Source organism: Lipotes vexillifer, unplaced genomic scaffold (genome assembly GCF_000442215.2).
Source record: "Lipotes vexillifer unplaced genomic scaffold, Lipotes_vexillifer_v1.1 scaffold1158, whole genome shotgun sequence".
In the NCBI taxonomy this organism is placed as follows: Eukaryota; Metazoa; Chordata; class Mammalia; order Artiodactyla; family Lipotidae; genus Lipotes; species Lipotes vexillifer.
The window spans coordinates 1,147,476-1,175,108 of NW_006793745.1; the positions used below are offsets into that span (position 1 = coordinate 1,147,476).

A 27,633-nucleotide genomic window follows, 5' to 3' on the forward strand; every position below is an offset into this window, starting at 1 on the left:
CCTGCTGAATTTGGTTTCAGACAAGAAAAATTTTCTGCCTTGTGGGGGCTTTGCTTATCCTCTCTAAATATCTTGAGAGAGAAAGCACTCTTCTTTCCCCAAAATAATGCCCTCTGTTTTTGAAACAGATGTGTACTTTAAAAAAGAAGAAAAGAAAAAGAAGAAGTAAAATTCATCCTGGCTGAGGGATAGATCAGTGGTTTCCATAGTAACAATGGACCACTCCAGGCCACGGCCAAAGGATAAGTCACCACTGGGTTCAAATCTGGCTTTAGTATCCAAACCACCTGGGAAGCTTTGTTTTTCATTTTTAAACAGATTCTCAGATGTGCTGAATCAGAATCTCAGGCAGTGAGCCCTTGAATCTCTATTTTTAACAAGTTCCCCAGATGATTTTTAAACAGCCAACTCGGACTTCCCTGGTGGCTCAGTGGTTAAGAATCTGCCTGCCAATGCACGGGACATGGGTTCGAGCCCTGGTCCAGGAAGATCCCACATGCCGCGGAGCAACTAAGCCTGTGTGCCACAACTACTGAGCCTGTGCTCTAGAGCCAGCAAGCCACAACTACTGAGCCTGTGTGCCACAACTACTGAAGCTCCTGCACCTAGAGCCCTTGCTCCCCAACAAAGAGAAGCCAGCTCGATGAGAAGCCCTTGCACTGCAACGAAGAGAAGTCCCCGCTCACCGCAACTAGAGAAAGCCTGTGTGCAGCAACAAAGACCCAACGCAGCCAAAAATAAATAAACAAAATAAATAAATATATTTTAAAAAATAAATAAATAAAATAAACAGCCAACTCTTTACAGGTCACTGCCTGAGGGCCCATCCAGAACCATACACCACAGGTGATTAGGGTTAAAACAGTTAACTTCTTTCACATTCCTGGGATGCAGATTTAGCTCCTTAGAAGCATTAACCTTGAGAATGAGAAAGCTGAGTCCAGAACAACCTTGTCGATTACCCCAGGGGAACAATCAAAGCAATTTTGTGGAAAAAAAAGACACTCTGCCCAGTCACAGTGGCTAGGGTGACCATATAATGTTCAAACAGGACACATCTGAGAGTGAAACAGTGCTGTAATTTTTATGCTGGGACAACAGGTAGAAACTAGGTCTGTTCCAAGCGAACCGGGGTTTATGGTCGCCATACTCATGGCTCCATTCTACATCTCGTGGACCCTGCCTGTCTCCTCCCAGAAAACACTCTCAGCCTACAGATCAGTTCTCACTGTAAATATCCACTGCATTTAGCCAAACAGCTGCAGGAGAGAGGGTGAGGTGACTGAGAGCCTCTCTCTGAGTTCAGACAGATTGAAGGGAGGCTGGGACCAGGAGACCGGATGAGGGGGGGTCACTCCTTCCTCATCTGCTCTATTTTCCAGCCTTTGATGGCTCCCCAGGAGGAAACTGCAGAACTTAACCAGAAGAATGAAAGATCTTCTGCCTACACTTTCAGTTAATCCTTTTTTTCCTTATAACGTTGAGCCCTGAGCCGTTTCTCTAAAAAAATGAATGTTTGCAGGGTTTTTGGGATCATCATGAAGTGTGAAAAAGCTTTGTAAACCATATCATTGTACAAATGTAAGTTGTTATTAATGTTAATGTTTTATCTTAGAATAGAAAAGCTAAAACAAACAAACAGAATTACACGTTGGAAATTTCTCCCCAGGCCTGTTAACCCCCAGCCCACCCCCCAGTTTTCCCCAAGGTCTAATCCTTGTCCCCAGGACGCAGTGATGCATTTTTTCTTTCAGCAAAAGCTGCTCTGTCTCCTTCCTAGGGACACACATCGCTAGTACCTTCTTTCTAAGTGTCCCTAGTCTCTTGGCTGGCTCTGAGCTTAGATATTAGCTGTTTCCCAGCCGGTAATTCCACCCAGAGGGAAAATTGAGCCCCACGTCTTTTTACGACTAGAATCGGAAGTCTCTCTCTTTTTAAAATTAATGCTCTAGAAACTCATTAGTTAACCAAAACACATTCTCATGGGAAGAGAAACAATAGTGAGAAAAACCAATTGATCAAGAGTTTTAAAACTGTCAGGTAGTTTTAAAACTGACTTCCCTGGTGGTCAAGTGGTTAAGACTACGCCTTCCAGTGCAGAGGGTGTGGGTTCGATCCCTGGTCGGGGAACTAAGATCCCACATGCCTCGTGGCCAAAAAAATTAAAACATAAAAAAAAAACAACCCAGAAGTCAATATTGAATTCAACAAGGACTTGAGAAATGGTCCACATAAAAAAAATCTTCAAAGAAATCCCCCCAAATTGTGAGGTATCCAGGCCACCTTATTCCCCTTGACATTTGAACCGTATCCTAGGTCTCTTCCACCTGCCCACTTCTCAGGCCTGGTAAACCAGTCTTGCTTCTTACCTGTCTCATAACTTGAAAAATAATGCCCTTTTACTTTCCCTGGAGATCCTATCCCTAGAACAGTTCCAGTGCTGAAAATAGTGTTATTAAAGTCACCTGTTTAAGACAGCTGGTCTAAGTAAAGCTGGCGTTCTGTGAATTAGGAATGCTTCCCCAGATTGCGTGTGGGGTCTTTCCCCCCTAGAATCTAGTATTTCCTGTTAGATCGTGAGCTTCTGGCCATGAGTGACTCTGGATTCTTTTCCTTTGTTTCTTGCTTAGAAAAAACCCAAAACCCAAAACCAAACTTTGCTAACTTGTCTGGTGTTTTGCACTCATTAAACCTTGTTGATTGATCTGAAGAATAAACTTTTTGATGCCTCCAATCCTGCTCTGCCCAAAATGGTAGCCACTTGCCACGTGTGGCTATCTAAATTAATTGAAATTAAGTAAATTTTAATATTCAATTCCTCAGTCTTTACTCACCCCCTTTCAAGTCCTCAGCAGCCAGTGTGGCTGGTGGCTGACACAGGGATAGAACGTTCCCACCATCGCAGAAAGTTCTCTTGGGCAGCACTGTCCCAAGCCTTCTGTTAAGCCTCTTGGGTTCTCCTTTGCCTTATTTCCATCTTCTTGCCTGCAGTGCTCTGCTTTGACAAGGGCCCCTCCCTTACCCGCTTAGCCCTTTGGGGCCTCTGTATATGAGGTTCACGAGGAAAACGGGCAGATGGAGACTCAGCCTATAGCATTGCCCACGGTGGATCTTTCGTTTCTTCATCTTCTCGCCTGGTCCGGCTCTGCTTTCACACCGTGACCTCCACTTTGCTGACTTGCCAGCCAAAGCTCAGGTACTTTGCCTGCAGTTATGGTCAGTGGCCACCAGGGTATAGCCAAGCCTTGGTTATAGCCCTAGCATCTGAACACCTAGGCACAGTCACAGAGAGATAAATTATAGTGTTTTCCCACTCATTAAAAAAAAAAAAATTCCCACTCAATTTTGCTTTAAAAACGAACTCTTTAAACAGTTCAGCATAAATAGCTTTTAAAAATGTCCTCTCCTTCTGATCCTTATTTTTTATCCATCACTGCTTTATCTAAACCTCTTGCTTGAATAAAAATACTGCTTTCAAACGACATGGAACTTTATTCTTGGAACCAGAAGCTCATTCTGGAAAGTTCATAAGCCTGGTGATTTGGGACTTCTGACCAGACTGGAGTTCTATGCCTTTGCCTTTGTTTTTTTTCCTCGCAAAAAAACCCGCACAGTAGACAAAAGCAAAAACTACCTGTTTACGATTAATCAGAGGGCAGGTGTTAATTTTCTTTTTTATAAAACCTCCCTGTATCCACTCATGCTTTGAATGTATTTCCAAGGAAGAAGAGAAGACTGCTGTCCCTTTTGGATCCCTGTGTCTCCCTTGTCTGGCTTCGCACACTTGTGTCTGCTGAATCTAAGTGGCTGAGGACTCTAGGAAGTTTCATGCTTGTCCCTTCGCCCCTCAGAGGAACATTTCCCAGCCTCTGCGCTAGCTTATGTCAAGTTAGCCCTCTTTCTTCTGTTTTAGCCAAGGACTGTGTAACATAAAATTAATATTTAGAGTTCACCATGGCAACCATTTAAACACCAAGTTTACATAAACTGTTATGGACAACCTGCTGAAAAGATTTAGACAAATCAGCTTTTGCACTGGAGCTTATTTCCAAAACAACCTGAAGCGGCACCAAGCAAGCCTTGTCCACTGTGGTTCTACCACACTCGCCTTTGTTCCTCCACACCCTGTCTTCCTCCCGGTGTTTCTACTTGGAATGTTACCTCACCTTACTCCACTCCATTAGATGGTGAGGTGGATTGAAACAAACGAGAGACTCAGTCTCACAAGTCAGCAGAAGGTGGAGTTGCTGGTCTGATATTACTTTTGCCGAACCTCTGTTCCAAGTTTGCCTGTGGAGATCGTATGTAGCTGGATGCATCGAGGGTCCCAGTGGAAAGAGAGAAGCCCACCTGCCTGCCTGACCTCTGAGAAGAGCCTGGTTGAACCTCGGAGGTCTGAGAAAGCACTTGGCTGTGGCGATGCGCCTTCCTTCCTGGTCACCTCCTCCCCGCTGACCCCTGGCTCCTGGCCCTCCCTGCTCCGCTCACTCCCTCAGTGTTGGGGGGAATTCTCCAGGGCCCCGATTTGCTCTCCTCTTCATCCCAGAGCCACTCATCCTTTCCCTCACCTTCAGCTGTCACCACCTGTTTCTCCTGGTTCCCAGATCGGCTCCTCTCCCAGGTCTCAAGTCCAGCATTTCCGGTTCTCTGAACATCTCCTCCCTGTCTCCTGGTACCTTCAGTCGGCATCTCTCTAACTCCAAGTGTATCCCTCCTCTTGTGTCCCAAATTTCTGACGATGACAAAATCACCATCCTCTCTGGACCCCAAGCTCCAAATTTCAGTCATCTTTGAGTGCCTCCTTCCTCCGATTGACTCTTCAAGTCCTGCCCATTTGATACCCCTTCCTTCCTTCCTTCCTTCCTTCCAGGCCCTCTTCCAGGCACCCTCCCTTCTAGCCTGGACTATTGCAGTAGCCACTCAAGGGGTCACTGCCACTCTCCCTTCCTGTTTGAGGCCTGTGCATTTGGCCCTGATCCCAGCCTTCCTGTCTAGTCTCTCCTGACCTTTCTGGTTCTTGTATACTGTACTTACAGCGCCACCTTCAGTGCTGTTCTAGAAATAGCAACTCTGCTGTTTCTAGAATTTTCTCTCTCCTGCCTCTACTGATGCTAGTTCATCTGCCCCTGTTCCCACCTGTTTGAAATCCTGTCCACCCTTCAAGGTCAAGAGCCACCTCCTTCACAGCAGCCTCCTTAGATTCCTGGTGGAACTGGTCTCTCACTGCATGGCACCCCAGTGGCCCTCTTTTAGTCATTTATATCCATGTCTTATCTGCGCCCCTACTAGGTGCACAGTAAATGGTAAAGGAATGAAGGATGGCTGTTCATATTTTTAGCTGTCACACCCAGGAGAGCAATGCTTAGCAACAAGTATGGGCTTTGGAAATATGCACACCCACATTAAAAAAAAATCCCAGCTCCAGGACATCCCTGGCCGTCCAGTGGTTAAGATTCTGTGCTTCCAATGAAGGGGGTGCAGGTTCGATCCCTGGTCGGGGAATTAAGATCCCACATGCCACGTGGTCTGGCCAAAAAAACCCCAGCTCCCCCACTTGCTGTTGCACCTCTATGAGCCTCAGCCTCTCCACCTGCAAAATGGGCATGATAATGGTTTTTGCCACAAAACAGTCATGAGTCGATGTCCACAGAGACTTCCCAGGAGGCAGAGCTCACGCTGAGGCTACCTGTTGGTCACTTCTCCTGTGTCAGTTTGCTCTCTAAGGTTGATCATGATCCTCACTCACTGTTGAACCAATAAGAGAAACAAGTCCGATGCTGGCATTGGGAAGTTATTTACAGTCCAGACTCTTGTGGAGAGGAGGCTGTCTCCTGCTTGTGCGGATCTCTTCCCGTCTTTTCTCTGTGGTGCGGTAGCTTGGGCGCAGTTGGGGCGTTGCCTGTGCCCTTGTCCCTCCCTGTCCACCTTGCCTGTGCTGTGTGGCCCTGGGCAAGCCACTCTCCCACCCTGGGCTTCAGGTCCCTCATTCAGTCGGGCTCTGGGCCCAACTTCCGCCTCCTTGTTCAGCCTTGAGGTGAGCAGTGTCTGAGTGGCAGCGTCTACATAACACGTGAGCCCCTGCCCCAAACCCCACCGAGAGAGAGAGAGGAATGTCAACCTGTGGGTTGTTAGGACAGGAAGGAGCCTTAGGTGCCACTTACTTCACAGGGGAGGACACCGAGATCCCAGGGCCCAAGGTCATGCTGCTGTTGGATGCCGAGCTGGGCTGAGAGCGATACTCCAGTTCCCAGTCCTGTGTTCCTGCATCACTCCAGACACCCCCATGGCCCCCTCCCCTCCACACACACTGACCTGACAATTCCTGACCACATTCTGCTTGGATCACACCCCCAGGCCCTGAGGCCCCATGGCTGAGAGCCTGAGGGATGCCTGTCTGCCACTGAGAATTCTAGAGCGAGTCCCAGCCCAGGGTACTTTTAAGGTTGTCTGCCTGCTCTTCTGACGGTTTTATCTGGAACACCTCTAGGAGTCAAGAAGATACATTCATATGCAAGAGACAGCTGCCCCCAAGGCAGGCTCCCACTTTGCCTTGAGGCAAGGCTGGGGCCACACTTAAATGCAGGTGGTGGGTTGCAAGTTACCTTAAGAGACTAAAGATAGTTTCTTTAAAGTTTTATCACTGTGTCCTAATATAACATTGTAAATCAACTATACTTAATTAGGATATTGAAAAGCAAAACAAATAAACAAACAAAGCGTTATCACTGTGATAAAGTGGGAAGTTGTAAATGTAGCTCCACTCTTCACTGAGCAAACTTGTCTTGTGGATGCCCCACCTTTGGGTCCCCTACCCGACCCCTACCCCTTGAAGAGAGATCTGCCACAACTTTAACCTCCCCTCAGGGTCTGGCCTCTCCAAGGAGGAAGCCTGGACCAAGCAGGGCTTCCAGCTGGGTCTTCTCATTGGTGGCCGCCTACCCACGAGGGCTGGACAGCTGCTGCGTGTGGAGTCCTTCCCGGTGACCCCCAAACCCCGTCACCTGGGTGCTGGCCACTTTGCTCACTACCCAGAAACCTTCAGTGGAGCTCTCATCGAAGTCCAAGTTCAGGCAAAATACAGTTTTTCCAGACTGATCTCCCACTCGTCACCAGCACCCGAGCCTCTTCTCAGACTGGTTCAGTCTCAGTTTCCCAAATGCACCTGGGTTTTCCACTCTCACACCTTGGCTCCAACCACTGTCTGGCCACAATGTCCTTCCCCTCTCTTTCTGATGGTGCAGCCCTCGCCTCACTCAAGTCTGAGCTCTTGGACAAGGCCTCCGCGGGTATTCTAGCCAACAGTACTCTCTCTCCGTCCCCTGAGCTTCTGTCGTATGTTTTGTCGTCTGTCATTTGCTGTCTTGTACGCGTTTGTGTCTCGACGTCTCAGCCAGACTGGGAGAACCTTGGGAGTAGGAACCGTGTCATGTTTCCTATTCATGTTTGTTTCCCCTGCGGGGCTTCACTCAGCGCCTCAGGAACACTTCGTTGGCTGCGAAGGAAGGAATGAAGACGTGAGTGAGTAAATGAGTGACTTGTAGGAGGCCTGAGCAGCATGGCGCCCTTCAACCCATTTTGTAGGTTTGGTGTCCATGGCTTTTTCTTTTTTTCTTTTCCCCTTTATCAGGTGGTTCGACTCTTTCCTTTTGTCTCCTCTTTGGACCTCAGAGAAGGGCAGGTAACCCCGCTGAGAGATGTGATTAACTCCAAACTGAACCCTTCGGGGATGGAAGCCAGCAGCCACCTGTGCCCACCGGCCCATGGTCTGGATCGGAGCCAGGTGTCTCTCCTCCCGACAGCGGTGTGTGTACATGTGCGTTAATCCCAGAGCCGAGGCCCTGTCAGCCTCCTCCCAGAGCCTCTTATTGTGTTGATTTGGTAGCATCTAACATGCAATTAACTTATTTGGTTTTTTGGTTTGTTTGTTTCATGCCTGGAGAATGAATTGAATTTGACGATTGATGCTACGGTGGGAAGAATCCTTTCTCTCTCTTTTGTTTGTTAATCCAATTCTATGTCGCGAACGAGGCCCTTGCCTTCATGCAGCGTGTTGAGAAGGAGCCTGCTTGGCCTCCACGTGGAGCATGTATAGCTGTACAGGTTAACTGTTTTAGCGAGGTGGGAACCCTGTGGGAATTTAGAAGGTAGTGCTAACTCTTGCTTTTTTTCAAATATTTGAATCGCCAGTGGGAAATGTGGTTATGCTGGTGGCTTTGTTATCAACTGCCTGACTCACTAAAGCCTTTTGTCTTTATTCGCATTGTTATCAGTTGAAGGCAGTAGAAACCATGTGAGGTGAGGTGGGCTAAACTTTGTGCTCTGCTGGAGCCCCCTCCTGTCACTTGTGTCCCTGTCACTGGTGTCCCTTGCCCTGTGTGTCCCTCTGGAAAAGAGGACCTCGTGTCAAGGGCTTGCAACCAAACTTAGTAACTGTTGAATCGGGGTTCTGTGGGCCCTAATGGCAGGTGTTCTATTAGTGGTAAATTGTTTTACTTAGAATATCAGCTTTCTAAAGGTCTGGGTTTTCCTAGGAACACACTCCCTCCTCTGACTAAGAAAAGCATCAAAATATAGAAAATTTGCTGTGTGTTAGCTACATGGATTTCTTATTCCTTACAAACTGGGGGAAGGATGAGGAATTAAAGTTCTCAGATTCACAACATTGTAAATCAATGTTGTAAACCAATAAAAATTAATTGTAAAAATTAAAAAAAAATTTACAGTACATATACATATAAATATGTACATAAAAGTACATATAAGTCCCTAAGGTTTATATCTTGAATCCATCTATAAAATTAGAAAAATGTAGTAATTAAATACAAATGAAAAACTGCATCAATAAAATTAAAATTGAAATACAAAAAAGATCTCAGATTAATAGAAAATTCTGTGACACAGTTTACTTTTTTAAATTTACTTTTATTTATTTATTTTTGGCTGCATTGGGTCTTTGTTCTTGCACACAGGCTTTCTCTGGTTGCGGTGAGCAGGGGCTGCTCTTCGTGGCGGTGCGTGGGCTTCTCGTGTGGTGGCTTCTCTTGTTGCAGAGCACAGGCTCTAAGTGCATGGGCTTCAGTAGTTGCAGCACGTGGGCTCAGTAGTTGCGGCACGCAGGCGCTGGAGCGCAGGCTCAGTAGTTGTGGTGCATGGGCTTAGTTGCTCTGCTGCATGTGGGATCTTCCCGGATCAGGGCTCGAACCCATGTCCTCCGCATTGGCAGGCGGATTCTTGACCACTGTGCCACCAGGGAAGTCCCCACAGTTTACTTCTTAAAGTCCAATTTTCTAAGAGTTTTAGGCAGGAAAAAGAAAAGATTAAAGTAATCAGGAATAAATTCCCCTCCCTTGCCCCCAAGATACTTCTGTGGGATTTCTGGGGCTGTAGGAGCCCAGCTGAGAGAGCCACTGGGCCATATGTTGTTGACGTGCCCAGAAAGAAGGAAGGTGAGTCTGTTAAAACAAACAGCATGTAAACAAGCAGCCACATCAAAACTGGGTAGACCCTGCTTATAATACTGGGGGGAATAAAGAGGTCAAAGTATGACAATACAAGTAGGAGATTAGTTTTCATGGAAGGCTGTGGATGTGTTCCTTTCTGGTCCCATGAGGCTGGGCTCTAGAGTGCACGTGGGCTCGGCTGCCCCGTGGCATGTGGGATCTTAGTTCCCCAACCAGGGATCAAGTTCGTATCCCCTCCATTGGAAGGTAGATTCTTAACCACTGTGCCACCAGGGAAGTCCCAACTGGGTCTTAAATGGTTTGTTAACAGTGAACAGTCAGGAGTTTCCATTGTCTGGTCATGCCTTTGGGAATAACAACTAAGTGCATTCATGTGTAGGCAGTGACAACAAAGACAAGGCAACAGCAATCGTAAGACCCTCCCCAGTTTTCAGAGGTGAAAAAATGTGTGTCTTGTAATTGATGATAATTATCCACGAGAAGTCTAGGAGTAAATGGACACTGTCGGTATTCTAGTGACTTAGTGATGCCAAGGCTCCGGGTGGATGTCTCTGTGAGTCTCCTTGTCGCAAGGTGGCAGTTCCCACACTCAAAGGCAGAAAGCAGGGAGCAGCGTCAGGCCTTTCTCCTTCTGCATGTGTGAGAGAGAAAATATCTTTCCCAGAAATCCCTTAGCAGATTTCCCCTTACCTCCCATTGGCCAGAACTGCATCACATGGCCATGCATAATAGCTAGGAGGGAGTTTGGGAAAACTGGTTTTTTTCTCACCATTTCGAGAACGGAATTGGGAATGACTTTTGGATGGTCAACTAACAGTCTATCCCACTGTGGTCAGATACATCTGGGATATGCTGAGTCAAACAACCCAAAACACTACGACTTCTCAAAGCTTTTAATACATGGCTCATTGAATTATAGAATATGTTTTTAAGCTTTTCCAAATTTAGAGAGTCCAAATTTATTTTCCCAAAAATAAGGAACCCAGTTTTGCAGAATACCAGAGAACCACTCTTGCCTGTTCCCAGAATAAGAAAACGAAGGTTCTCAGATCAGGGCTGAATTGGCCGGTGGAATAAGGTCTGTGGAAAGTGAATGGAGATGAGGTTTGGAGTAGAGACTGAGCAGGGCTGAGAGGTTTACAGCTGAAAGGGCTATATTGATTTGAACCATCTCAGATTGTTTTGATGGGTACGGGCTAATTTGTTTTCAAGAGCCTGTATCCATGCTGCGGTGGTTTCTTCTGAGACAGGACTCAGTCGATACTGAGCTATTATTATCTCCTTTTCTTTTCTAACCTCTGCCACTTCCAGTCTTCATGGTGCTATAGTGATACTGGAGCAGGCCAGCTGGCTTCTGGGACTGGAACTGAGTGCTTTGCTGAAATGGTCATGGACATGTGTGATGCCTGCTGCCTCTTTTCCTCAGATACATTGCTGAGCCTTTGTAAGAGCTGGCAGACCCAGGGAAGGAGTTAGTCTGCCACCATTTATTTGGACTTAGAATCATGAAGCCCCTCCTAGTTTTTTTCCCAGAAGTGATCCTTTTTTTTTTTTTTTTTTTTTTTTGGCTGCCCCCCGCAGCATGTGGGATCTTAGTTCCCCGACCAGGGATTGAACCAGTGCCCCCTGTAGTGGAAGCATGGAATCTTAATCACTGGACCACCAGGGAAGTTCCTAGATGTCATCTTGAATGTTTCTGAGTAGAATAATCATGGGTCATTGGCTGATGGATTTGGAGGGGATTATACTGGGGAGCGGGTCTCCCCCCTCATTTTCTTGGCAGAGACCATCCAGCTGTTACGTCTAGAAGGTGAAGCCTCAAACCCCTCGCCCACCATCGTTCAGGAGCTGTATCTGAGGCAGCCCGGGAGATTTCTGCCTTTCTCACATAATGCCCTCCAAACACGCCTTTGCCTGGATTTAGAATTCTAGCTGTATATATATATATATTTTTTTTTTCCTTGCGTTATGCGGGCCTCTCACTGCCGTGGCCTCTCCCATTTGCGGAGCACAGGCTCCGGACGCGCAGGCTCAGTGGCCATGGCTCACGGGCCCAGCCGCTCCGCGGCATGTGGGATCTTCCCGAAACAGGGCACGAACCCGCGTCTCCTGCATCGGCAGGCGGACTCTCAAGCACTGCGCCACCAGGGAAGCCCCTGTATATATTTTTAATTTAATTTTATTTATTTATTTTTAAATTTATTTTTATTTTTGGCTGCGTTGTGTCTTTGTTGCTGCATGTGGGCTTTCTCTAGCTGCGGCGAGCAGGGGCTACTCTTCGTTGCGGTGCACGGGCTTCTCATTGCGGCGGCTTCTCTTGTTGCGGAGCACAGGCTCTAGGCGCACGGGCTTCAGTTGTTGCAGCACGCAGGCTCAGTAGTTGCGGCACGTGGGCTCTAGGGCGCACAGGCTTCAGTAGTTGTGGCGTGTGGGCTCAGTAGTTGTGGCACACAGGCTTAGTTGCTCCGCGACACGTGGGATCTTCCCGGACCAGGGATCGAACCCGTGTCCCCTGCACTGGCAGATGGATTCTTAACCACTGTGCCACCAGGGAAGTCCTGTATATATATTTGATTATTTAAATAGTTTTCTTTCTGCCGTTGTTAGTTTCCTGGAGGCATGGATTTTTTAATATCTTTGGCAGGTTGAGAACTTATCATTTTCTATTTTAATGCATCTTTGTTTCATTCTGACATTTTCTCGAAAACTGTCTGCAAGCTCCTTTGTCTTCCCCCGTTGCCTCTAATGAACTCATTCTGCGTTTGCTCCTTTAGCTAACTGACTCTTTTGCTAAAGTTACTTCAGTGAATTACTGTGCTTTGTTGGCTCATTTTCATTACTATTTAAGTAAAGTGAAAAAAATCTCCAAACCCTTCTGCCATCTCTGATAACCTCTTAAGTAATGCTGTCACGGCCCTTGTTGGTTTCATCAATCCCACCCCCCAGCCCAGAGCCCTTGTTAGCTGCTCTCGCTGATTTTGTGCTGATTTGTTGGTTCTGTTCTATCTGCGGTGCCTATGGTCCCCACATCCTCTAGCCCTCTAGGACTACTCTTTCCTCCATGCATCCCATGTACCTATGGGAAGTCTGCATGCCCATGAGTGTTTCTGAAGATACCCAAGTTTATCAATTTGCCTAGTGGCTACTTGCCTGTCACCTCTTGCTCCAAATCCCAGCCCAGTTCTCAATAATCCGCGTCTCCTTACCAGCCCCTCCGCCCTCGGGTTTCCTTCTCCCCCAAACACGAGTCTCCCCCTCCAGCCCCTGAGGCGCACCTAAAGCAATGCTGTCATTCCCTGAGCCTTACTTACAATCCTTTCACTTTGACAGATTCTCTCATCCAGACAGCGAGGCCCTTCCCTTTCATAAGTATAATGGATTGATCTTGCCTCCTTCCCTAAACAAAAGAACAGTTTCCCCCTGAGACAGCTTCTGTGGCTCCTTGAGAATAAGAAATGGTTACGGTCAACAGTGTTTTGTTGCGTGTGTGTCTTTTTTTAATATCAGCTTTTTCCTTCCGGATTCATTACCTTTGGGTATTTTATGAAGCTCAGATGTGACAGTGGCAGTCATTGTGACTCATGAACAGTCATGTGAACAGATAAAAGAAATGGCTGTTGTCATACATTTAAAAAATACTGTCTGCATTTTATTTCCTTTGAAAAGAGTAAGGACTGAGCACATAGATTATTAAGTTCTGATATTCTAGCCAGATTCTTGTGTCCTGGGAACTGAGCAAAATGTAGCTCTATAAGGATTTTTATTTATGTAAAGCCTGAGAAGCCGCAGACAAGCCCTGGAGAGTAGGAACCGAAGGCAGCAGTCGTTTCCTCGGCCCTGAGTCTGGCTGAGGCTCTGGCTTATCGCGGGGGGCGTCTGAAGGAGAGGAAAGAGCCTGGAGCCCGAAGAACAATTCCTGAGCCCACAGAAGGCCCTAGAACATTCTGGGCCTGGACCCCCTCAGTGTTCCCTGCAAGTACACCAGGCAGCTGCCCCTCTGTTTCAGGGAACTGGCCTCCACCTTGCTGACCGTCAGAGCCCCCCTCTTGGCCTCGGTTGCATTCGCCCGCCACAGCTGCCCTGGTCTGTGGGGCAGGCCTCTGACGTGTGCCCCGTCCTGTGTTGTGTCCAGGGACAGGGTGCCTTATCAGAGAGACTCCGGAGCTTCAGCATGCAGGACCTCTCTACCATCAGGGGAGACGGCGCCCCTGCTCCCTCAGGCCCCCCGCCACCGGGGCCCGGGCGGGCCAGCGGCAAACATGGCCAGCCTAAGATGTCCAGGAGTGCTTCTGAGAGCGCTGGCAGCTCAGGTAGGTGTCACTTCCCTTCCACTCTTTTCCACCTCGTAGGCCTTGCTTTCGTGGAGAGAGACCCAGGCCCCCTTAGGGCCCTTGCCCCAAGGACTTGCCACCCATACAGACGTCCATCAGACTGTGCCAGGCCAGCCAAGGGGCAGAGCACCACTTGGGCCAGGACAGAGGGCTGGCCTTGGGGACTCTGATCGGGGGCAGGGTTAGGTCACCTGCACCAAAGGGCCCCATCTCCTTCATCTGGTTATCTGGGGGTTGGCGGGGGTTGAGTAGTAGTACCTGGACCAAGCCTAGAGGCGACAGGCCCAGCTGGAGCTGGGCCAAGGCAGCTTTCTCTGTGTTCTTCTCTGACCCCGCACTCCCAGGAGGGCTTACCTGTCGTGAGCACCTGAGTGCCTCCTCCCACCCAGCCAGGGCTTACAGCACGGTGTCCCTTTTCCCTGCAGGTATTTCCTGTTGTCTCTCTCACTCTTACCATCTCCTCCCCTCCCTGAGCCACCATGCCCCATGCATAACCTCGGCCACCACATGCAAACGCCACACTAGCTCTGAGGTCTAATTCCTGTGGAGGCCAGGGCTTTACGGAAACCACACCTCTACCTCGATGTCTACCCCTGGTAAGAGGGGTACCTGGGCCAGGACTGGCCTGGAACTTTGTTGAAAAGTGCAGAGTCCCGGGCCCCCCCACCAGGGGATTCAGTAGGTCTAGGGTGAGCCCCTGGTATGTGATGCTGTCGAGGTTGCAGCCACATTTGGGACCCACTGACGTCTGATCCCTCAGTGGGTTTCGGGCTTGTGGAAGGTAGGGGCCGGGATTAGAGGGCTATGGAGTTGGACCAGGACTCAGGGTTTCCCAGGCTGTTCCTTGGGAAGATTACAGGGGCTTGGCTTTTGGGAGCCGAGCACTGCTGCTGCCAGCAGAAGGTTGATGGGGAAGGGGCTGCAGGGGATCGTTCTGGATCATCACCTCTGCCCCTCCACCTTGCTGGGAAATTGAGCCTGGGGGCTGAAATTGAGCCACTATTGGAATCTCTGGCTGTGACGTGTGCAGGTGGTTAGCCTGCCCTTAAATGTATAAACAGGGACCTCCAGGCCACCTAGACCTAGACTGTGTGCTGTGAGGTGCAGCCTACAGGGGCATCTCAGTCCTGCGCCTGGGGTCCTTCCAGGCCCCACCTGACTTGAGGGTCTAAGACATGGATGGGAAAGAGGGAGCCTCACCACTGCGCTGGGAATGACAACCCATGCTCCCCTCCAGGGATAGGAGAACGGCTCAGGGCCCGGCCCAGCGTCTGCCAGGTTCCAACCCTCTCAGGAATGGCCTCTCTACCCATTCCCGCCCCCCCCCCCCCACCCCCGGCCCCAGGATTGAAGAATGTGGCTTTTCTCTTGGAAGGGAGAGATTTTAACCCTAGCAGGGCTGAGGAGGTGGAGGCTTGGCCATGGGGGTGAGGTCTACCTCAGGTAGGGGAACCCTGTCCCTGTGCCAGGGGAACTTAGCATGGAATCCCAAAAGGCCAGGCAGGAGGGGACCTTGGGGATCACTCAGTCTAATCCTCTGATTTTGCCAATGAAGAGACAAAGGCCCAGGGAAGGGAGCTGTCACCAGGGTTGCCCGCTGGTGGCATTCTCCTGTGGCCCCCTGACTCCTAGGCCAGTGCCTTCTCTCCACTCACCTGCTGGCCATCAGGTTTCCTTGAGCACCTACAGCTTCTGACCTCCTGGGCACTGTCGCAGAAATAGGGATGTGAAATGCAATTAGATATCGCCTCCACCCTCGGTCAGCTTACCGGCTACGAAGCCTCAAATGAAAGCTGTCATTGGAAGAAAAAGGGCCCCAATTCTCTGAGGCTCAGTGGGCAGAGCTAGAACCAGTGGGGTCAAGTTCCAAGGGGGTAGCCACTTACCAGCTGTGTGGCCTGGGCAAGCTGTTTATCCCCTCTGCACCGCAGATTCTTTATCTAAACACAGGGAATGACAAGCCCCGTTTGTAGGGTTGTCGTGAGGATTCAACCAAAATAATCCATGTAAAGGTGCTTAGGGTCATGCCTGGCACTCGAGGTCGTAGCTGCTGCTATTTTTGTTCTTCTTGTTGATATCTAACTCACCTACGAAAGCACTTTATAATATGAAAGTATCCAGGACAGAAATGGGCTGCCTTGTGAGGTAGTGAGATTCCTGACATCGGAAGGGCCCAAACCAAAGTCAAATAGTCATATACCAAAGCTCTAGGGAGGGATTCCTGCTTTGGCTAGGAAGTGGGCCTAGGTGGCCCTACAGTCCCTTTCCCTCTTAGAGTCTATATTGTCATTATAGAGGTGAACGAAGCAGAGGAAGTAGGCTCAGAGAGGTCACACACTGTGCCAAGGACACACAGGACTGGAATCCAGGCCTCCTGCCTACACCTCCCCTTGGTGGATTATTCGTGGCAGCTTCAGAACTAGGAAAGAGAGAGGTCTGGTAGGATCTAAAAGGTGATGGATATTACTCAGCCATAAAAAGGAATGAAATTTTGCCATTTGTGACAACATGGATGGACCTGAGGGTATTATGCTTAGTGAAATAAGTCAGACAGAGAAAGACAAATACTGTATGTTTTCATTTATATGTGGAATCTAAAAAATGAAACAAACAAATGAATATAACAAAACAGAAACAGACTCAGACATACTGAGAACAGACCGGTGGTTGCCAGAGGGGAGAGTGGTGGCCGGGGAGGGGTAAAATGGTTGGAGGGGATTAAGAGCTACAAACTACCAGATATCAAATAAATAGGCTGCAAGGATGCAATGCACAGCACAGGAATATAGCCATTATTATTTATAGTATCTGTATACGGAGTATGATCTATAAAAATATTGAATTACTGCACCTGTACACCTGAAACTAATATAATATTGTAAGTCAACTATACTTAAATATGGAAAAAAAAAAAAAAAAAGGTGATGGGAGGCATCCCCTGGGCTTTGAACATCTTCCCAGTCAATCACTAGACGGAAGCGGATTTGAGCTGATTTGTTTGGTTCTGACCCTGCTGCCCTCCGTCCTCTGCTATACCCCGTGGGGCAGGGGCAGCGCTCTGATTGCAGGTGTGCAGGCCAAGCAGGTGGAGTTTGCAGAGAACCAGAGAGCCTGCTGTGCTGCCACACGACCTGCTCTCCTCACTGCCTGCCCTTGGCCGTGGCGCCTGTGATTTCAGGGGGCCGGCAAGGGAGGTGCTGACCTAGCAGGGAGGGCAGGGACCATTGGCCCTCGCCCTGGCTGTTCTGGGCCTAAAATAAAAGTCATCTCAGAAAGAAAGACCAGTGAAAGATGGCCCAGGGTCTGGGCGTGGGGCAAAGGCACCCAGATCAGAGGCTCTGGGGCTGTCATAACCCCAGAGTGGAGGGTCCGGGTGCCTGGGAGGGAGTCAGCCAAAGGAGGCCCAGCTCTGTGTGCCCTCCCAGCGCCCAGCCTCGGACGCCAGGCATGGTCGGGTCGGGGAAACGGCCCCCAGTCTGGGCTTCCATCCTGGCTGAGTGACCCTGGGCCTGTGCAGAGACGGTAAATGCAACACAGCGAGGCAGACGTCAACAAGCAGTCACCACACTTGTTCCCTCTGGGCCTAGATTCAGCCTCAGAACCTTCCTCAGAGTGACACCCCAGGCGGCTGCTATCAGAGGATTTGACCTTGGCCCAGAAAACGAGCTCAATTCCCTTCAGGTTTCCTCTGGAGAAAAGGCACAAGAATCCCTGTCCCTCCTACATCTTAGGCTTGTGAGGAGAGCAGTCACAAGTCACAGGGCTTATTTGCAGGCCCTGGCAGGTGGCACCTGTTGCAGGCAGGCTGGGGAGAGGATGGGCAAGACGCGGTGGCTGCCCCCCGTGGAGTTGTGTGCAGCGTTGGAAGCAACAGTTTCAGTGTACGTATAGGTAGAGTTTGAAAACACGAGGCCTAGTGAAAAAAGTACAAAACGGAATAAGATACTATGTAACAGTTTATGTAAAATAAAAATATAGGCCCATTGGTGTAAAATAACACTATGCAGTTTGCATCGCCCACCCTACAGAATGGACTGGGAGGCATTTTGTCAGACACCATTTATTGAAAGTCTGGCACTGAACCCCAGGCAGGGTACAAGGGAGTTGAAAAAATGATCCTTGCCTTCCATGAACTTGGAGACAGCCTGTATTTAGTGAGCACCTACTGTATACCAAGGCCCAGATGTGCACCAAGACCAATGGACTGTGTAAGGTAGCAGCCGATTAGCACTTTGAGGGTTCAGCGGTCAGTTTCCTGCAGGTCATTCTGAACTGGGAGACAGAGAGCGGGAGGGCACCTGGGCAGGCACAGTTGGAGTTATTTCTCAGAGGAAACTTTGACGTCACCCCCTGCCTTCCCTTGGGCTGCAGGACACAAGGACTGACGTCTGTGGGCCAGGCAAGGTCATTTTCTAGCACCCGAGAGGAAGCTGGATCTGGAATGATCCCCTCCCCCACCTCGGTGTCTCTACAGAGACCCACATTCCTGGGACCCCTGTATTGAACACACTGAGATCCCCACACCTCCCTGGGACCTCCCGGTTTGCCTGGGGCTGGTTCCTGTCAACTGGGAGCTATCACTGATGGTGCCCCCATCCCCACAGTGTGTACCTGCTGCTTCACTTGCAGGACCTGGAAAGGTGAGTAGACAGCCAGCATCTCTGCAGCGTGCGGGACTCACCTCGCGAGGAGGCTCTAACCATGAGCTGGTGTCAGACCTGGGGGCTCCCTTTCAGCTGCAGGGTCTGGGGGGGTGGAGTCAGGAGGTTACCTCCTTCAAACAGCAAACATGTATTACCCTACAGCAAAGCCAGGCTAGACGTTTGGGAGCCGCTTAACTGGGTGGTCTCGCTCAGGGACTCTCAGGAGTTCTGGTCAGGATGTCGGCCAGGGCTGCAGTCATCTGAAGGCTTGACTGAAGATGGCTGTCTTGTGACTGTTGGCTGGATGCCTCAGGTCCTCACCACGTGGGCCTCTCTGGGGCTGCTTGAGCATCCTTACGACATGGCAGCTGGCTTCACCCAGAGTGAGTGATGCAGGAGACAGAGGGCAAGCAGGAAGCCACAGTACCTTTTAGGACCTGGTCAGAAGTAACACACCACCACTTCTGCCTTATTCTGTTTGCTGGAAGTGAGTCGTTAAGTCCAGCCCACACTCAAGGGTGTGGGAGGGGAATTCATCTCCACCTCTCGAAGGGGAGGAGCGTCAAAGGATGTGTGGAGCTATTTTAAAACCATCCCAGGGTCATAGTTCCTTGTGCTCTGGGTGATGATGCCACAGGCACTTACCCAGCTCCTCTGAAGTGATGGAGCCCCAGGGGTTTCGGTCCTTGTGCAGCCAAGGGAGCCCTGGTCCTGCTTTGCCACTTAACCAGCTATGTAAGTATGTGCGAATCACCTAACCACCCTAAGCCTTGATTTGCTTCAAATGGAGATAAAGATCCCCGCTTCCCCACTTCACTGTGCTGTTGTGAAAATGTCTGTGAAAGGACTTTGTGAAGGGGGGTGATGGTGATTACTGTTAGAGCCAGGGGACCTCAGGGAGCCCGGCCGGCCCCTGCTGCCACCCTCCCTGGGTGTGGGTGATAGCTTAGCCACGTGGTTCTCTCCTGACCTGCTCCCGCGCTTTCCCTGACCTTAACTAGACACGTGAGGGACCAGAGATGGTGCTGGGCTAACCCAGCCCCCTTTGCTCCCGCCCACGAAGGAGGTGCCTTTGGCTCAGAAGGCGAGAGGGGCCGCCCCTGGCCTGCAGCTGCTGGCTGGTGTGACCGGAGGAGAGAGGCACACCTGGCGCCCTCGTTGCCTGTGCCCCCAGCCCTGGTGCCACTGAGACGTGGCTCGCGCCTCCCATATCGGTGGAGGGAGAAGGGTCCTGTTTTCCCTTTATTTCTTCAGTTTTAAGACTTTTCAGTGCTAAGGTTTTCAAAGGTCTGTAGAAGGCGTGGGGGTTTTGGAGGCCGTAAACCTAATGAGAACAGATGGTCCAAGGAGTCCTGAGCAGGGCTGCGGAGACCAGCATCGTGCTGGAACAGAGGAGTGTATATATGCTCAGAAGCGGGGGCTGCACGCAGCTGTTTTCCAGCACTAGCGGCCAAGACTCGGGCCTGGTGGACGTACTAGTTCGTGGGAAACAACCACAGCGTCCCAGGCAGTTATGGTCATTTCTGTCTAGTCACCCTTTACAATTTTGAGTTTGTAAATTCCATGAGCCATTCAGAAAGCCCCTCCTTCCGGGCTCTTGTCACTTGGGGGGCCGGGGAGAGGGGAGCTGCCTTCTCCGTTCTTGCCTCGTGGGCCTGTTCTGTGCTGCTCTCTGCATGGGGAAGCCCTCGCCCTCCCCATGACCCCTGGTGGTTTCATAATCAGAGGCTGCATTTCCAGGACGTTTAAATAGAATTACAGCTGATTGTGGGAACTGAGTAGAGTTCGGTCTTCCTGGGAGCTGCGGGGATGGGGGCTTCTTGGGGACTGGACAGCAGGTGGGGCTCGGTGGAGGCCTCCGGCTGGGGTGGCCCTGCTCAGGGTTGTGATCTGGGAGCCTTTGCCCCAGCCCTGCCTTTCTTGGCCCTCTTGACACCCAGGGCCCTGGAGTTCTTCCCCGTCTCCCTAAGGTCTTCTTGCGAGGAGCCAGCTAGTGATTTGTCCACCCCGTTTCCCTCTGTGATGGTGGGAAAACCCCTTGGCTTTCCAGGCCTCAGTCCCCTCCTCTGTAAAGTGTGTGTGTGGGGGTGGTTTGAGCTCAGTGCCCCTGGGGCCCTTCCAGCTCTGACCGGTTTTCTGCGGGCGAAGGGTGCTGAGTGTGAAGTGTCAGCAGACGGTGTCGGGGGAGGTTGGTCTCACACCCGGGGCTGGGGCAGTGATGCTTGGAGAGAGGATTTCAGGGGGTCACGGGCGTTTTGGTCGGAGGGGCCCTCCTCGTCCCCCGAAATGATTTCCATCTGTGCGTCTCAGGCCCCAGGAGAACATTCTGCTCCATTCCGGCCCATCTGTTAATCGTTTCCTGTTGTCTCCTGCACATCTGTCTCTCTTTTTCTGTGCTTCTGTTATTCTCTCTCTCTCTCCCGCTTATACCTACCACCCTTTCTCGCTTCTTTTCTCTCTACCTGCCTTGATGTTATATAGAGCTGAAAACTGAATTCTATTACTGCTTGAAATTAGTCATAGAGGTGGGGGTTTTTTCCCTTTTTTAAAAAAAAATCAAGTGTATGGGACATATAAAAAGCAGAGTCATCTCTTTTTATCCTCTCTATTAAAAGAAAGAGAGAATTGCATCTTTCTTGAGGGTGGCCCCGCGGCAGTTTCTCTCCTCAGCAGCCGGAGCCGTCAGAGGTTTGGAGCGCGGGCAGAGAGTGAGCGTGTGTCCGTGTGTGTATACCCGTGTGTGTGCACGAACACTCACACGTGTTTGTGAGTTTCATCCCCAGAGGTCCTTCCCTAACAGAATATTCTCTTCTTTCTCCTCGGTGGCGGTCGGGGACGCTGATGTGAGTGTTCCGGATGGGCGTGCTCTCCCCCAGATGCCTTTGCTGACTTTCATGAACGGCTCCCACTAACGTGTGCTGCGGGGGAGTGTTTGCTAACCCGGGGTGTTTGCTGCACTGGTGGGATGGGGCGGGGCTCCTGCAGAAGGATCAGCTCGGCCTTGGAGGGCTGGGAGTTTCTCCCTCCCCGGCCTCTCCACGGAGAGAAGAGGTGCAGCTGCTTCCTAGCCTGCTGTAGACACGTTTGCTAATACAGAACGTCAGTCAAGGCCACACACTCACTCCCCTGCTGTGGAAAATAAGAGTGACCCCTGTCCTTTCCTAGGGGTCGGGCCCCATGGTCAGCTCTGCGGGCTCAGGGCCTTGGCTGCCGTTCCTTGAGATTTGGAGGTGGTTGTGGCCATGACCTTGCGTGAGATGTTCCTCATACAGGTTGTCTTCAGGAGCCATCAGAGTATTAAGATGTGGGCAGCAGTACCCTTTTGGGTGAGAACCTATTCAGTCACAAATTCTATTTGGATCTACAGGGAGAGGAGTGCTGAGGAGGCCCACCATCGAATTTTCTGCCCAGCCACTCACCTTCGTCCCGGTGCCCATCTTGGTGGGACCAGGTTCTGTGGGGTTTATATCTCCATTTATACGCCTCCCTGTTCCACAAAGGATTTAAGTCTGGTTGTGGAAATACAGATGATAAATTGAACCAACTAAGAAAACTGAAGCTTGAGAGAAAGGGAATAGGCAGGTAAGATGGAGTCAGAGTGAGAAGAAAAGTTTAAGTGCATGTCACAAAATCACAGACTGTCCAAGATGCTGGGCTTCCTGGCAGCCAGTGCAAAGAGGGAAACGCAGTTAAGAGATTCAGTGTCACGACACGGTAGCCAGCCAGAGGCTCAGAGGCTCAGCTTGTCCACAGTGGTTATTCTCACGGGTCCCGAGAGTCAGGCAGAACATTACAAACAACATTCTTGGCAAAACCCCTCCATGAACACAGTAAGCAGTAGGATTCTTCTCTTTTTAGCAGGTTCTCTCTGTGGCTTCCATCCGAAGCTACTGCCAGCCCCCAAGCTGCCCACACTAACCTCCTTTGCTCCCCACCTCTGCTGAGTCGAATGATTGTTTTCTATTCCTGTCTGGATATCCGGGTTCCCCTTGATCCATCACTCCTAGTGGGCCAGAGGGTCACTTCTTTTCTACCCTTTAGTCCATGCTCAAGGATGCAGTGGAGAACAAACTCAAAGCCATTTTTGTTTCAGTCCTGAGATAGTTGTTGTTGTTGTTATTATTATTACTATTATTATTTTGGTAATGTGTGAGTTCATTGCTCAGTCTCAGTGAATCCAGACCACGTGAGCAGGCTGAATTGTTCGATGCCTGAGGATGTTTTGGTGACTCTGGGCTGCCCTCTGAACCCCAGAGTGATCAGTACAGAGAGGGCCCTGGCCCCGGATTTAGAGGGAACCATATGTGCAGAGGCACAGACTCAAACCAGTCCCCTAGCCCGTTCTCAGGATGTGGGGTTCTGTGCTGGGGCAGACTGCTTCTGCTGTTTTCTGGCCTGGTCTGAGAGCTTTTGGGCCTGGGCTGGCCTGTCTCTTTTTCCTCCTGTCAGGTGTCCAGAAGGAATGTCCTTGTGACAGGTGTCGAGTTCTGATTTGGGACAGGAGCCAAGCCCTCTGAGATGATGTCAGGTCTCCACCTCGGTTAGTGGACGAGCGGCCACCGTGGGTACAACCCCGGGGTCAGGTGCTCCGAGGGGCCCAGGAGGATCAGCCATAGATCAGGATGCTTTCTGTGGGGCTGAGGCAGCGAGACTGACGGACAGGAGAACCAGGGTGCGCAGCACAAGCCATGTGGTACACATTCCAAGCCCCGCTGGGAGTAGAGAGGCAGGCAGGACCGGAGCATTCAGGGAGGGCTCCCTGGAGTTGCCAGCCTTCATGTTCCTCGGTCCTAAGGATGCAGCTGATTTGGCCAGGGGAAGGGACCAGAGGGAACCTAAACCTGGAGGAGACAGGCTGGGGGATGCACTGGAGCAAAAAACGCAAAGGAAGTTTTAATGATCTCGGGGTCTTACTCAGGTGCTGTCGGAGCAGGTTGCTCCCAGCCTACAATTCAGCTTTGAAATCCGTGGTTAAGGCAGCCCTGCTCTCGTGCTGCCTCCTGCTGGCTGTTGGGAGTATAGCAGCAATGACCCGGAAAGCGGCTCAAGATTAGGCTTCTGCTGTTAGTTTTACTAAGCCCGCACCGGGTGCTGTTATTCCCCTTTTGGGAGAGAGAACACATTTGGTGGCTGAAAATGTTTTTGGGAGCAGTAGCAGGGTGTCCCAGAAAGAGCTCTGGTTTTTTTCTGCAGGCCTTGGGGTGGTCGGACCAGGTGATCTGAGGGCCCCCTGGCTGTGCGTTCTGTGATTCTAGGTAAAAACGATATGCAAAGCCTAGAAAGATGTGTCTCTGGGTGTCAGATAAACTGGGTATGGGCAGAAAGTATTTTATATCTCGACTGAGATAGGACCACATGGCCAGAGGACATGGAATATGCTCAGCATTGAACATTGCAAAAATACCGTGCACTCAGTGACATGAATCCATTCTGGTGCTTTCCCTGTGGATTAGTCACGGCAGACCAAAACAGGAATCCTGCTGTCGTTTTGGAGGGGAAGACTGCTGCTAGATTCTCCTTCCACTAGGCTCCTTTGCTTCTCTAGGACTTGGCCTATTGAAATGAAAAATCTACATAGCTTTGCTTAAGGTTCTCTTTGAAGGCTTCCTGGCATTTTACATCCTGTCTCTTAAAGAATGCTTGGAGCTGAATGTGCAAGTGTAATGAAGGCACTGTCAGCATCGCTGGTTTGTATTATAGAAAACTGCTATTCCTCTCCAGAGGTCACTGCCACCATCTTTCCTAGAGATTCTTTCCCGGAGCATTCTTCTGGTATGGCCTCACAGCTCTAAGCTGCAGGGTTAGACATGTCTCAGTTAAGGCAGCGCTGTCCCCACCTCCCCTGGTAGCTTATCAGTACATTCTGAAGTCTGTGCCCATTCCCATGCACGGCGCCTGACCAGTCTCACAGTTGCAATGATCCTGGATCCTCTGCGGTATCGCTGGAGGATACCGGGGCCTCGGCCCTCCTAACCGGCCTGGCTTGCCGTGCTGTGTGCCTAACTTTGAACTTGCGTGCCCTTCTTTGCTCCTTTCTACACTGATCCCACCTCGCTGTACTTTGTCTCCTCTGCATAGATTGTAAATGGACATTCAGTGGTTGAGGGGGATGTGAATGAGGGTGGTGTGAAGGCATGGGAGCCTCACCAGGTCCAAAACCCATTGGCGTTTTCCGATGATGATGAGGAAGACCTGCTGGATTTCATGTACAAGTATAAAGCGCCTCGAAGGACGGAGTTCCCCCTGGAGGTACACGGTGTTGGGGGCTGCGGGGTGGAGCGTGTGTTTGCACAAAGGGCTCTGCCCTGGAGAACTGGGGCTCCTGGGGGCAGCATCTCTTGGGGCACCCAACGCCTCCGGAGTGCCTGGGGCGGGGAGACCTCCCTCCATCAAACAGGCAGGACAAGCCACTAGGTAGCGTCCAGCTACTTGACAAGGGGTAAAAAAGGCCCTACTACTTTTATTTGGAAATAGGAGAGGTGACATAGTGCCTAGGGATTAAAAAAACAAACAAAAAACCCAACTACCAACCTAAGGTGATGTGTGAATGAAAAGCAGCCAAATGAGTGTTTTGGAGGAAGAAAAACTCAGAATGTGTTATATGACAAGTCTTTATAAATAAAGCGTGTTCATCCCTGTATCTCCATGACACCGCGTAGTGCCCGGTACAACACAGATGTTCATAAAATGTTATACAAGGGGCACAGCCCTTCAAAATGACCAAAACAATACACTTGATCTGTGTACTCTTGCCAGTTGTAGATGCAGATGGGGTTTTGGCAGCAGGAGGGCCAAGCCTAGAGCCTCAGGGCCTTGCTCTGTGCAGGGTCACCAGCCTTGGGCTCGGGTACAGGGCCCGCAGAATCGGGGGACCCCAGAGTCTTCCTCTCTGTCCCGTCACATCTCCCCCCCCCCACCTTCCCCTCCCCCTGAACACTGTGGCCTGAGAGTCCATCTGAGGCAAGTTGGGAGTCCCCCTGCCCACAGAGCAGAGACCCTTGTGAGCCTCAGGTGAGGCAGTGCATGGAAAGGCTGACCTCCTTCCCGGAGGGCAGGGAAGGTGCCAGAACCATTCTAGGTCCTGAGGCTTTGTGCCTTTTTGCTTTTGTTTTTGTACAGCTGCACAAGCTGCTTTACTGTTTATGGTTAAACTGCTTGAGGCAGATGCCTAAAACAGAGGTTTTACCGATTCTTTTCTTACTGTGTCCAGAGGTGGCTGGTAAACATTTCCTAGTCGCAAAGGTGTGGCGTGAGGACTCGGGATGTGGAAGGCCAGAGCCTTCCGTTCCTGCTTCTTTCTCTTCTGCCTCCCTTCCGTGTGCCCGCTGGGCACCAAGCTCCTTGCTGGGAAACGGTGGTGAACTCGGCCCTGCTCCCAGGAAGTCACAGTGTGGCAGGGGACACAGTGCACAGAGCAGGCACGCTCCCCCGTGGGCGCAAAGTCCTCTGACGCCCTGTCACATGCTAAACAATGTGAGAACCAAGGAGCGGATCCTGACTGTGAGTGGGCCATGTGGGCGGGGCTCAGGAGTGACTTAGGACGGAGAAGGGAGGAAGGACCTCTGGTCAGGAGGGATGGAGGTATGAAAGGGCAGTGTAGAAAACGAAGCTGAGTACAGAGAGTTGGGGCCAGTTGTGAACCCCCTTGAGTGCCATGCTGGAAAATATTTCCCTTTTCTTTTATTGTGATAGTAACTTCCCCTGTGATTTGTGTGTCCCGTGGAAGGAGGGGTCCCTTGATAGCCATTTGTAGGGAAGATGAGGTGGAACCCTTCATACTTAAAGGCAGTGTTTCCTCTGTTGTGTGCTTTGCTGTGCATGAAGGGATTTCACCTCCAGAAAGAGGACTGGAAATTTGTTGATGGAAGTTTGAAGCACGTACCAAGTAACACTGAGGCTGGTTCCCAAGGGAAGAGATGGGGAGGTCTTTCTGCTGAGTCACTTGGTAAGGTCATTTTGCTCTCAAGGCAGAAACAAGATGTGTCATCCTTCCGTCTAGCCATTCACTTGGGAGATCCAGGGACTCAGGAGAACATGAAGAGGGAGGCGCCGGGCTCCTCAACTGGCTCAGCTTCATGGGGATGCTTGGGCTGTGACTCCGATTCCTACTGTGGACACTCCGAGTGGGCCCCCAGCCGCACCAGCCTCTTCACACACGCGTGCATTTGACCAAAGGAGCTGGAGTCTCAACACAAACCCAGCCGGGTGCTGTCCTCGAAAGCTTCCATGCTATGCCAAATTGAGGGGTCCTTTTTCTGTTTCCTCTACCAGGCACCGCCTAGAATCCTTCGATCTCGCTTCAGGAAGAAAAGTACCTCATCCTCGGCCACTGAAACCACGTGAGTGAGATGAGCCAACAGCACTGGATCCACAGAATGTTTCTTCTCTGCCTTAAAGAGCTATTTATTCACTAATAACATAGAAACCCGCAAGCTGGTGTACTGAGCGTGCAGCCTCGGACACGGCCTTTCCTCTCTCGCCTGTTCCACTTTTAAGAGTTTCTCTTCCCCCCTCCTTTTCTTTCTTTTGCTGGGGAGAGGCTAAAGGGAAAGGTAGTGTGCCGGGGGTCAGCAGTTTTCCACAACTGGACCGGCATACAGATAGCAGTGTTTTAGAAATAGAAGAGAATCACCCCCACTGCCGGGATGCACATTTGTAATATCTTGGTTGCATACTTGGTTTTTAGTCCTGTATATGCAAACAAAGCAACTTTCTTTTTAACTTCTTTTTGTTCTTGGTACTAGTACTTTGGACTACAATGTACATATTTATGGCTTTTGGCTTAATATAGTGGACTTGCAAGGGCTGCCAGAGGTTCTGATGTGTAAGAAAACTGCAAAAGCAGAAGTGTAAAAAGTTATTTTGATTCTAGAGGATGTCTCAGATGTGCTTATGAAGCTTCCAAATACAACTCGAGTACAACATCCCTTTTCCTGCAGGGCGATGGTCCATATCCTTCAGACAGTTAGTCAACAGACCAGACTGAAGTTTAGAATGAAGAGAGGCAACATTTTAGTGACTGGTGTGAGTGTAACAAAGTCAGGGGAACAGCCTAGAATAAGAGAAAAGTCACAGGAAGCTTGTCTCTCCCATGGATCCAGGATTAGGAGCTTCTGAATCCTTTACAGGGGATTTATCATCGTCTTAGGCAGGAGCCTCGCCCTTGGTAAAACTTCTCTGGGGGGGGGGGGGGGGGGG

The 27,633-nt window shown here is 50.3% G+C and overlaps 1 protein-coding gene across 2 annotated transcripts in view; it reads left to right on the forward strand.

The window, feature by feature from the left end:
• The window catches only part of REEP1 (receptor accessory protein 1), a 111,268-nt gene extending 84,033 nt beyond the window's left edge, over nucleotides 1-27,235 (forward strand). Inside the window, exons 5-6 of one of the 2 annotated variants that reach the window (XM_007466737.1) lie at nucleotides 13,594-13,771; nucleotides 26,707-27,235. In XM_007466737.1, the coding sequence (XP_007466799.1) occupies nucleotides 13,594-13,771; nucleotides 26,707-26,717 (189 nt within the window). In that variant the 3' untranslated portion in view covers nucleotides 26,718-27,235. The remainder of the gene's footprint in view (nucleotides 1-13,593; nucleotides 13,772-26,706) is intronic. The other variant, XM_007466738.1, reaches the window with a different exon arrangement.
• Nucleotides 27,236-27,633: the final 398 nt, after the last annotated feature.